Raw genomic sequence first — 13136 nt, forward strand, 5'->3', positions numbered from 1 at the left:
ATTATTCATACAGGTTATCGATTAAGGGACTTGTAACATTTATGTTGTGACTTGTTACGTTACAAACTTTTGGTAAGCGTGTTTACTGATTGAGTAATGATTTAATGTGTTCCAGCGAACCACTTGACTTCGCTAAGAATAATGAGGTTACTAACCGTGTATACAGAAATTAATATATATATAAATACCTTACAGCAATGTGGAATTATTTTATTTTAAGAGTTATGAATACTAATAGATTATCTATACTATTAGTCTTCACAATAATTCGTTCTCATTATATATTATTCCCATGCGATAAATCCATTAGGAATTCATCGTAAATTAATTCGTTTATTTTAAACTGACGTAGTCAAAAACCAGTTCATGAACTCATGTTACCAACTTATTTGAACTTGGATCACAGAAAATCGATTACAAAACACATCAACGTACTAAAAATCGATATAAAAGTAATCGATATATTAAATTAGAATGTAAGTCGAGACTCGAGTGGATGCCCGGAGTGTCGAATATCGTGACGTCATAATGTTTTACTGTCAATATTGTTTTAGTTTTGAGGTGAAGGCTACAGCTGATTGTTTACTGTGAGATTTTACGAAACAATGTTCTTATGTTTTATACTCGTATTGGATGGATACTATACTGTTATTGTTACTGCAGTAACGAATTGTTGAGTAACCGCGTGGTTTTAATTTCTTTGAGAGATCGTTTTCCGTGTAGCGACATCTAGCGAGACATTGCGAACTAACATCCTGTTTGCTATAAGATTTAACATACGACGCTCGTCATTTTAAGCGAATGAATTAGTATAAAATATTGATGATCCTATAATGATACTGTCATATTTAAAATATTCGTTTTACAGTCGCTTGACCTGTTTAACAACATAACTTAAATCTTATTTATCTTAATCTTAGATAATATTAAAAAAGTATTTACTTATTTAGCATACTTTTTGATATCCGGAATGTTTAATAACATTGTATTATTTGTATATAACTTTCTGAATATCAAATCTATTTCATATGTCTTACATTTTTGTATGTGGCAATGACATTCTCACATTCTTTCATTTCGGTCAAACGTGTACACTAGTGACATTGTGACCATTATCTTTATATTTAAATGTACACTCTATTTCCATCGTATTAGGTATGTTTTCGTCTGAACTCTGGTAGTGAAAATACGTGACAACTATGGGAAATATCAGAAAGCAACAATCATTCTTTCATCGTTTGCTTTTGAAATAATAATTGCGTAATATTAAATCTATAAGGTAATTAAATAGATACTAAGTGAGTTATATGTATGTCATTGACACAGTTTATAAAACAAACGAATACACTTTAGGAGCTGACAAAAATGTTAGTGATCCTACAAGATGTTTTTCATATATTAGTTTAAACTGTGACATCGACCGTGATTCTTTATCTTTGCGATACATTTTTCGTTCTCATAATATGTATAACAAAACGTAAATATTGCATCCAAAGCTGACCAGATGTTTTTAAATGTTTAATAACTAAATAATCAGGCAACACTTAGAAACGATAATGTCGTTATTATAAGCCCATTAGTGAAATTCCTAAAAAAATGACTAACAAGAGCCGGGAGTCGAATCTGTGAGTTCCTTTTAAACAAGTGATATTTTAAACTTATCATATTTGTAAACACCAAATTGCAGAAAAGTTATTATAAATTATACATTTTATAATTGTTTCTTTCATTACATAAATTTTTATTTATGTATTTTTATCAAATAAATCAAATTTTGAGATCTAAGACTTTCGCGAGTATTCATTGAAATAAAACTAATATTTTTGGGATTATACTACCTCAGTTGACTGACAGACATCCACAGCTCTGCCCGTGATAACGGTTGCTGCAAAGTAACCGAAACGTCGAGAGTATGTAGTATAATGAGATCTAAGAGTTTCGCCAGTTATATTCATTTAAATGAAACTAATATATTTCGGATATACTACGCGAATTTTATTATTTTAAAACTACATTAACTATACTACATCTCGTCTGCCCGTGATCACGGTTGCTAAAAAGGAACCGAAACGTCGGGATAATGTAGTCGGGATAATCCGAAAAATATTAGTTTCATTTAAAATCTATTTTTACTTTAAAATAAACCGTCCGCCAACCCTAATTATTACTTTTAACCCCGTGTTGACCTTTGTACCCACAAGACTCCGATGACTCATTTCTGTCCAACTCCACGGCTGGACTGTCATTACTATTGTAATCTTTAATATCTCATCATTCAAACAAAAAAATATCACATGCATAATTATAGAAAACCTCATTTATTTGTAAGATTTTAACACAAAAATCCAATTTGGTCTAATAACCTACTTTGACGCTTGCAGTGACATATATCTTGCTTTCGTGATTTTTTCCATTAAATTAGGTACATACATATTTATATGACAAGAATACTTTACAGAAAATCGTTCTTGCTTCTTAAATCAAGGATATAATTATCACATATACATATTGTGTTGTTTAAACTGCCACACTATAATATACATAAAAGTTTATATAACATAATCTGCCTTGAAAAATACGTTTTTGTATGTGATTAAAACTGAGGTCCCTTTAAGTTTTGGTCAAAAAAAGATTTAATGTCTATTTTTATTACTCTTGAATAATGTTTATTTAAACAGGTGACGGTAATTTTATGTTATTTATTAATTTATTCAATAAAACTCGTTTTATATGAACATGTTTCTTGCAAGGATACTTGCAAGTATACTAATAATAATTATAGTATATAAAATTTAAATCTGTATATGTTAAAACTGTGTCCAAATTTCATGGCTGTTACACCTTAATCCTACACTTATTTTTTTTTATTAAGAATGCATATTAAAAAACGTATATTAATTTCTTAATACCACAATCGCTTAATAAATGTTTTAGATAATAATGTGTTGTAACATTGCATAACACGTTCTAGAACATTTTGATGTTATGAATATTTAATTCGATTATATTAGTTTGTTTTTTCATTTATCAGACCGGAATCACTTTATTAATACTCAGGCTGTCTCAGAGAACTTTTAGTTTCCTTGGGACGAGCGACTTGGACTGTCGTTTAATTTATAAATATGAGTGACACTCAAGTTATTGTGAGAACTAATGATGTTTCTTGTTGGAATTGTTTCACAACGGAAGATTCTAATGTGAAATCGGAGGATGAAGTGTACTCAAAACCGATAACGTTACCTAAAGTGCGTGAAATACATAGAGAGAAATTAAAAGTGTATTCGTTCTTAGCATCTGAATTAAATAAACCTAAAGCGGTTTCCTTAAAGCAAAAAGTAAGTACGCATTACGCGATAACTAAGGAAATTGATGAGAAGGTCTTGGAACAAGGCATTAAAGAGACAGAGAGTATTCCTTTCATTGATAGTGAGGTTCCCTGTAATGAGTCCACTTCGAATAAAGAAATAAATAATGTTGTGAAGAATGTAGTTCAAATAGCAATAACAGATAATAAAACGGCATTTGCTGATACAGAAGACAAACATTTTGATACTAATTCACAAATTATAAATTCTAAAAATGATATTGATGACCTTTCCGACCCATCACCAAATATAAGTGATAAAGATAACAATGTAGCTATAACAAGGGAAAAAAGAAGTATAACCATTAATTCCGACACTGCAGACACGGATACAGACCAAATAAAGATACCTGATGTATCTGAAATAACAATTCTTAAAAAAGAAGAGTTATCCGAGGTTCCGCTCCCGCTACCAGAAACAAAAGAGGTGGTAACGGTTCATTTAAGTGAAAATTCTGCTTTGAGCAACGATGAACTCAACTCGAAAGCAGTCACGTCAGAAAACAAACTGGAACAAGACATTAAAGAGACAGAGAATATTTCTTTCATTGATAATGAGGTTCCTTGTGATGAGTCCATTTTGAATAAAGAAATAAATAATGTTGTGGAGAATGTAGTTCAAATAGCAATAACAGATAATAAAACGGCATTTGCTGATACAGAAGACAAACATTTTGATAATAATTCACAAATTATAAATTCTAAAAATGATATTCCTGACCTTTCCGACCCATCACCAAATATAAGTGATAAAGATAACAATGTAGCTATAACAAGGGAAAAAAGAAGTATAACCATTAATTCCGACACTGCAGACACGGATACAGACCAAATAAAGATACCTGATGTATCTGAAATAACAATTCTTAAAAAAGAAGAGTTATTCGAGGTTCCGCCCCCGCTACCAGAAACAAAAGAGGTGGTAACGGTACATTTAAGTGAAAATTCTGCTTTGAGCAACGATGAACTCAACTCGAAAGCAGTCACGTCAGAAAAGAAACATGTATTAAAACGGCAAACATCCGTTACTTCGGAACTTCCAGAAGAAATAAAATTTACAGATGTACTTGAACAAAGGAAGGAAAATTGTTTAGAACAACCTACAAGCTTAAATTTACCACATGCAGAGTTTGGTAGTAACCTTAAAACTAATGTTATCACTAAACTTCCTGTTCTGAAACAAAACATGAACAGTAGATACTCGCCACTTTATAAATTGAGGAGATCCTTCAGTAAAGACAGTACCACTTGTGATCATGACGTCATTGACAGCAAAGAAATATCGGTAAAAGAAACACCAACGACTTCAACTAGCGTGAAGAGAGTTGAAGTTGTAAATACAAAAAAAGATGTCGCGAGTGTTAAAGAAAATACTATTTCAAGTAATTCAACACCTTCAACAAAACAATTATCAAAGAAAATAACAGATAATTCAAGTTCGCTTGTTACCAGACCTTATCGTGGCCTTGATGTAACACCTACTTCTAAAATTAAAAAGACGGAATTGACTAAAACATCCAAAACAACTTCTCCGAAAACTATGTCTAATGTAACAACACCGGTTCTTAAAAGAAGTATAGAAAAGAAATCGGTAACACCGACTAATAGTCCGACCTTGAAAATTAACACTGAAAAGAAGTCCATTTTAAAACGTAAATCTTCAGATCTTTCAATAGGTACGGGATCTAATATTTCAACAGACAGCAATTACGGTTCGGAAGGTACAGACGATTTGTATGTATCACTAGAAACAAATCGCAAATACTCCAAAATCGATGTCGGCACCAAGCTACCCGTCCTGAAACAAAACATGAACAGCAAATACTCGCCATTAAACAAATTAAAACAAAGTTCTGGTAAAAATAATACAAACAGAGATGAAATGGATGGTAATGTACATATTAATAAAGAAACTGATGTAAAGGATAAAAAGGAGACTATCGAAAAAACCTTAGAACCTGAACGCAATGATGAAAGTGGGAAGACAAAAGAAATTCAACCAATTACTTCAACACCCAAAAGCAAAGAAATTGACGACGAAATATCTATAGTATCTGACAGATTGGATAAATTGTCACTGAAGACCTCCCCTTCCTTGTACAGTCTGTCAGAGTCATCAACTGAGATAAATAATGATGATTCTAAGAACATTAGTAAATCAGAGGCAGCGTTGTGTGCTAATGTGGAGAGCAAAAAGTCTCCTAAGAAGGAAGTTAATTTTGATTTATCGAATGATTCACACAAGAAATTTTCACAATCCCGCTCTATATCAACAGATGCTCTGGGGAAAATTTTGTGTCCTCGAGGAAAACGTAGAAGTACTTTATCTATGGATCCTCGATCAATGCGCTATGAAGGTAAAAAGAAAATATTTTAGTACAACATTTTTCGTCCTTGTTCAGCGACCGCTACTTTTAATCTCAAATTTGCTAAGGAAGTGTTTTTTCTACTAATTAGACAAAAAAATATATATATTTACTATCGTCGATGTCCATAAAAATAATAAAACATATAGCGTAAACATATTTTAAATCGATAAGTAATATTATTATTATAATTTACGCGTATAAAATAAACGAATACAAAATATATGGTGGTCGCTATGGTCATGTGCACACACAATCAGTTCTATTAATGTTAATTTTAATTAGCAAGCTAGTTCGGACATCATTAGTTCATTTAGATTTGCTGTAGCCACGGTCGAGTAATGAATCGAGATATAAAACACAACAGGAAACATTGGTGCCGCGCAGGATGCGATAAAATGGGATTTATTTAAATATAGCGAAGCAAATAATTTAGTGTGATTTTAGCAGGGCATTGTTTCGGTTATAATGAGTGCGTTAATGAGATCGCCGCCCGGTTACAATTCATTCCAAAATAATGAAAGTGTCAGTGCCGTTAGTGAATCCCATTCTGTTGCCCAATATGAACCCGTTAATGTTTATTCTATAAAATCAGAAGTTGTTGAAGATTGTAAGGAAAGCAACTTTATGTCTCGTTTGTTCGGTGTGTGTTGTCATTGTTGTGGCGGAAAAAACACTCAAGAATTACCGGACTCGCCATCTGATGATCTTAATGCATCTTTGGTGGAACATCTCGGCTGTAGTTATACGTTAAATACAGATGCGTGCCAAAAGCAACCTGTTCCCACTGTAACTGTCACAAAGATAATCGACAACGATTCTGTGAAATCAACCCAGCTTCTACTTAAACACGAGAGAGACGACAGTGATTCTATCATCAGTTCAACGATAAAACGTGGCCGCCATGAAACGTTTTGTGACTCTGGAAAAAATAGTAGAAGCAGCACCCTGAGAGCTGGTGAGAAAACGTCATTCATTCGCGACATTTTGACGTGTCGGGACACGTTTCTACGGTCGCTGGAGTGGTGTGATAATTCACTTACTCGGAACAAAAAATATCGCTACGTAAAACGTGACAATTGGCTCGAAGTAGAAAATGATGGTACCCAGAAATGTTGTTGGCTTATTGGAGCACGCATTAACTATTTAACACTTGACTAATTTGAAATAACATCGATGACGTTAAATTTTGACTGCACTTTTATCAGGCTCTAAACATCACTTTCTGCTTCTTCTGGGTCTAATACGAAATATGTTTCACGAGATTTCACTAATCTACCTCTTTAATTAATATTTAAATTATTTATAAGTTAGCGTTAAGAATGGTTAGTTTAACTTCTTTACCCAAAATATAACTATATTTTCAGATGACATGTACATATCTGAAGGTGTGTCCGGACATGCTACTTTACCCCGTCGGTCTAATTCGCCTGTGCCGCATGAACGAGACGTGGACCGGGAACGGTTTCCTCTCAACAGGAGTGGTCTCCAGGTATGTATTCATGGAGAGCTGTCCATATAGTGTAGGACTGTGTACCATTCAAATGTAAATTCAATAGCAAATATTTTATAGCAGTTTTCCTCTCACACTTTTTGTGGTCAATATAAATACTTAAGCAATTTTTTATTGGACTCCGTGCTTCGATAAGTAAAAAAGGGGAAACCTTTTAGGATCACTTTGCTGTTATTTTATTCGTATGACCTTCCGTCTGTCTCTCAAGATCCTTTTTTGTCGAAGAACGATTAAAATAAAATTGAAGTTGTTTAACAGTTCGAAATTAAGTCGACTGCTAATGAGGCCGCGCACCTTCAATTTCGTGACCTTTGTCAGAGAATTAAAACCCTTAAACCTTATTTGAATGGATCTTATCGTTTAAGGAATGTTCGCTCTTTATATTCGTTAACAATAAATTTAAATGATATAGCCTAGTCTGATACTCAGATTCTCTTCGTTTGACTGTTTTTTCGTATTAACCCGACCCGTTCACTCGGTTCCTAGAAAATTTAGGTCCTATATGTGAATTAATCCACAAGTGCTATCTTATGTTTGCACACATTTAGGTAGTTTCAATTACAGTACAATATTATTTCTTTAACATTTAATGTGGACCGATGTTAATGTGTGGGATATTTTTATTTAATATTAATTGTAACAGATCCTCCATTTAAGGTATAAAGAACTTTATTTCTCATAAGATTTTACATTCACTTACAATGAGATACAATGAACATTTCTATACATTTGCAAACAAAATAGTTTTAACATCTGGGCCATTGGATATAAAAGGCTTCCTTAACTTATTATAGCGAGGATATTAAATGATTTTTTAGTTTGACTTTAAACAACCCTATACTATCACATAGTTTTATTTCGTCTGGTAGTTTGTTGGACAGCTGTACTCCCTCAAACAGAATTGTTTTACCATAATTAGTTCTTACATTATTAATATGAAGTTTATATTTATTCCTTAAATTCGAAATATGCGATTTCTCACAAATCCTTATCTCTGATTGAATGGAACCTGATTTAATTTAATAGACTAATCTTTATTCGAAAGCCCGACGTTTCTAAGAAACGACTATCTGTATCAAATGAACATAGCGACAGAGATCTGAGATAATATAAAGATAAATTAATTGAGTTTATTTTTAGCTCCGACATTTCATACCTGAACGAACTCAATATTTTAAAAGGTCGGCCGACTTTGTTTATGAATAATGAGACATTCCTACTGAGGCCGTTTACAAAATGACGCCTTTCGCTTGGAGATTATAGAATTGATAAGTCGGATCGTTCGCTCGGAGTGTGTTTGTATAACTGTAAAGTTAGAGGGAGTATTGTTTGAGAGGCCGCCAGCCCGCGGTGTTGTGGCGGACGGAGGTATTGTCGGAGCGTTGCGACATGCCTCTGAACAACTGGGTTTTGCAAAACGTTTACTTGAATCATTTAACATCAATGCTAGTACTGCGGAAAATTACTGATACGTAAAAATCTACCTTGCTTACCTTTTATTAACGCTACACGGAACATACCACATATATTCGTTTTTATTATTTTTCTTCCTATCAGAATGTTTTATTGAAATAATAAAATTAAATATGTATTAAATAGCATACAAGTAGGATTCGCTGTAAACAAATCCAAGGTTCATTTTATTACATACTTGTTAAATAACGAAATGCTGTGATCGAGAGGACATTCTCATACAAAAATATACACAAATAAGACATTCTAACCCCAGTATATTGTACGCGTGTTTCTCTCAATGCCATATGTGGTTGAGTGACCTGTTTCTCATATAGTCGCGCCTCTTACTTGAGAGAAATCTCTATGTATCGGAAACGAGTAAGGAAATATATGACTTTTGGTCACAACTCTGCGACGTAGATATTGTAATTCATTCTACGTGATGTCTTATAATGTCTCACGATCAAGACGACAAGTGAAATGGAAAGACTATTATGACTATATTAGATATACGAGTACGGTTACAAGTTTATATAATATTTTGAATTTAGAATTTAAAAAAAAGTGTTCAATGTTTCCGGAAATTGCTAAAAAAACACAAGGTGCAATATTATCAAGCAGAAATAGAACGTAACAAGGACGATTTCAAAGTCGTGGCAGAAATTTATCGCATCGCGTATGCAAATTAGTAATGGTATATTTATTTAAAGATATTGATTGTGACAAAAAAAAATGTCACCTAACGACTGGCGACCACGAGAGTCCCACGAAACCAGTTCGGAGGTGTCGTTATGACATGAACTGAAATACTCGTACAGGTTCTAAATAACGTCCAACATAATGAATAATACGCCTCTGACAAACATTCGCTGTTTAATTCCTTTGACATGGACATACACGACTCGTGTATGTAAAATTGATACGTTTACAAACAACACGTTAGTGAATATTTACGTGGGAATGTGATGCATGTTGTGTTGTCATTGTAGCGAGCTGAGAGGAGATAACGAAGTAAACAATAACATTAGTTCAGTTTCGCTCCGACATGAGATCACGCTTGCGAAACTAACGCATTGTCTGGACCTGGATTGATCGCAATTAGTCAATAGATTTATTATTTTTACACGTCATTACGTTGTAAATACGACTGCTTTAGGTTTGTGTTGAAGGCGGCTTAGAATTGTTTTCGCTTGGCGCCCTCTGAGGGTGAGTTAATTTAAATGTATAATGTAAAATTATATGACAAATAATGTTACGTTGCAATTGAGGTGGGCGATGATCACCCACTCAATCCATACATGTGTATTTATGGAACTTTTATGACGGCTTAGACCTTACAGCCACGACTTCTATTGATGACGATGCTTCTTGGCACATATTGGCCTAACCCGTAATATTACAAGTAAAATCGGTCTCAGCTTCATAGTTCTCTATGTTAAACTCTCGTTTCAGACTCGGTCTGAGTCTATGGCATCAGTATACTCCGGTGCGGGAGAGGCAGGACGCGGCGGTGTGCCGGTGCGAGGGGAAGTTCAGTTCTCGCTGGTGTACAACTACCGGCTGGGCGCTCTGGAGGTGGGAGTCAAGAGATGCAGGGACCTCGCGCCCATCGACCAGAAGAAAAACAGATCGGATCCTTATGTTAAGGTATGGATTGGAAGTTCTTATTATAACGGAAATTACAAAAACAGAATTACAAAAATACAATTTGGATTAAATTATTTATTCAAATAAGACAGTTCTTGTAGCAAGTGTTATTTGGAGACTCTAAAAATGATTTGCTGAGGTTTTTTAATTTGCAATAACGATGTATTTATTCCAAATAACTGTTAATTTGCAGGTGTACTTGTTGCCCGACAAGTCCAAGACTGGCAAAAGGAAGACGAAGGTAAAGAAGAACACACTGAACCCCGTGTTCGAGGAGACCCTGTCGTTCACGGCTCCGCTGGAGTCCCTCGCGAGCCGCGCGCTTTGGCTGAGCGCTTGGCACGCTGACATGTTCGGAAGAAACGACTTCCTCGGGGAGGTGACCCTGCCGCTCGCTGGCAGACTGTTCGACGATCCCTCGCCCGCGTGGTACCCGCTCACCGAGAGGGTGAGTTACTACACATACATACATACATACATACAGATAGGCACGAAATTTGTGAAGATGAATAGACGTTTCTTGATCCATAACAAAAAAAAAAATACTTATCTGATTTTGTTAAAATATTACAGCAATGCAGCTTAAGCACCAAAAAATATATAGGCTTCAATTTATGCCAGGATTTCGTGTATTTTCCGCGGGAGTAAGGCCTTACAGACGTATTTATAACACGCGACACTCGCTGCAGACGGTGTCGCCGGCCGGCTGACATTAATGCTTCAACAAACTATTCACGTGTCTCTAAGCCCAATTCAGAAGTTCATGCGGACGAAGTCGCGGCCCAAAACTAGTTCGTATATAAGGACTGGAGTACGGACACACTTGATGTAGACTTTATTTGCACATTTTTGGTAGACCTAAATTTAAAAACCTAGCATTGTTCTAAACGGTAAAACTTTATCGTGATTGCAATAACATTTAGCTCCAAAACCTATTCTCTATAAATGACTTGCACCCAAAAAATCCGCAGCCGGTAGGATTCGAACCTACGCTCCCAGAGGGAATCTGATTTCGAGTCAGACGCCTTAACCGCTCGGCCACGGCTGCTGCGTGAGTGATGCTCACAATATGTCAAGTGAATTTCTCTCGGACGAACCTTTTTCTGTTATAAAAGGATTACTTCAAAAACGTAAAAAAAAAAACATTAAAATCAATTTAAGGTTAATTTAGGCGGAACTGTCTGAATTAATTTTTACAAATATATTTATTAATTTTTGCCCCAAAGCAGATGAATTGCTTACTTATATACGAACTGTTTGAACACGATTCTCATTTCTGTCAAATCACGGTATCTTCTGAGGGACACATTTTGGTCAGTAAAATGTTGTAACAGGAGAAAAGTATGTTCTAATGTCAATAATGTTGATATAGTTCTACAAAGATCTGCGTCACTACATCAATTAGGTTCACATTAGGAACTACTAAAGAATTTTAAAAGGTTATATTTTTCAAAATACGAAGAAGATTTGTTTTTTATTTAAAGAACATTTTAGGTCACTATCACTGATCTACCAATAAAGATTCTTAGGATATACAATCGTCTATCAAAATATCTCCTCACGTTGGTTCGTCACTAGTTCTTGTCCGTGCTGTATCTCAGGAGCTTTGGTTCTACGACGAGATGTCTATAACGATGTAATGTCTTTGTGTCCAGTCGGAGCTGCCGGAGGAGGCGGCCGGTACTCGCGGGGACCTCATCGTGGGTCTCAAGCTGGAGCCGGAAGCTCGCGCCCTGCACGTGCTGGTGAAGGAGGCGCGCGGGCTGGTTCCGTCCAGGGCCGGGTCGCTGGCGGACGTGTTCTGCAAGGCCTACCTCCTGCCCGAGAGAGGAAGACTGCACAAGCGGAAGACGCCCGTCTGCCGCCGCACGCTCGCGCCCGTCTGGCGGACGCAGCTGACTTACAATGACGTCACATCCGCCACGCTCAGCGAGCGAGCGCTGGAACTCACGCTGTGGGACCGGGACCGGCTCGCGTCCAACGAGTTCCTCGGAGCCGTGAGGCTGTCGCTCGGGACGGGCGTTCACAGAGGAGAGAGCGTTAGCTGGATGGATAGCGCGGGCAAGGAAGTCGCTCTGTGGCAGACCATGTTGCAGCAGCCCAATTTCTGGGTGGAAGGGTCATTGCCCTTGCGACCCCACCTTAATAACTGAACTCCGTATCTCCACATCAACATCAACGGCCGTCACGTCGGTGTCGGCCACACAATACTCTTTAGTGTTAAGGATCTGTCCGTGTTTTCTTTAGCGGTAACGGTGCCAATGCGATTGTAACTTACTCTTATAGCGTGTTAATATGAGATATACTTATAGTATGAATGTTTTCTGTTCCGCGTGTTGTAATGTTTTCCTCATCATTCTCATCCCTCGTCGCGATCTTCTCTAAGCCTCGTACCTACTGACAGTAACATCTATCTCTAGCTGCCTACTAGTTAAGTTAGTTATATTTAAGTTACGCATTTAATGTAGTATTATGTACAAATCGTGTCGTGGTGAGCGCGCTCCGTGCTCATGGGAAATGTGATCGTTACGTTAAGCGAGTTAGAGCGGTAGGTGAATATTTTTTCATATCCTTATTCTTGTATATCTGAATACAAACGTCCACAGTGTGTCGGTCGCCGTCAGCGTCTGTGGGTGTATGGGTGTGTGGATGTGTGGATGTGTGGGTGTGTGGGTGTGAGGGTGTGTGGGTGTGGCGTATCATTTTGTTATAAATGTCTTTTATAAATACATAGCTGTAAGTGAAGGAAATAAATGATATGAACGATGTTTAATATTTTATTATTTTTGTG

At 36.1% G+C, this 13136-nt stretch overlaps 1 protein-coding gene and 1 non-coding gene across 4 annotated transcripts in view; one reads left to right on the forward strand and one right to left on the reverse strand.

The window, feature by feature from the left end:
* The window catches only part of LOC116766788 (uncharacterized), a 44541-nt gene extending 31413 nt beyond the window's left edge, over window positions 1-13128 (forward strand). For all 3 annotated transcript variants that reach the window (XM_032656886.2, XM_032656885.2, XM_032656887.2), the window contains 4 exons: window positions 7098-7222; window positions 10151-10345; window positions 10539-10793; window positions 12001-13128. In XM_032656886.2, coding sequence (XP_032512777.2) covers window positions 7098-7222; window positions 10151-10345; window positions 10539-10793; window positions 12001-12498 — 1073 coding nt within the window. In that variant the 3' untranslated portion in view covers window positions 12499-13128. The remainder of the gene's footprint in view (window positions 1-7097; window positions 7223-10150; window positions 10346-10538; window positions 10794-12000) is intronic.
* On the reverse strand, window positions 11312-11393 carry Trnas-cga (transfer RNA serine (anticodon CGA)). The gene has a single exon. It is a non-coding gene; the product is annotated as a tRNA-Ser (tRNA).
* Window positions 13129-13136: the final 8 nt, after the last annotated feature.

The sequence above is a fragment of the Danaus plexippus genome, chromosome 10, assembly GCF_018135715.1.
Source record: "Danaus plexippus chromosome 10, MEX_DaPlex, whole genome shotgun sequence".
NCBI lineage: Eukaryota > Metazoa > Arthropoda > Insecta > Lepidoptera > Nymphalidae > Danaus > Danaus plexippus.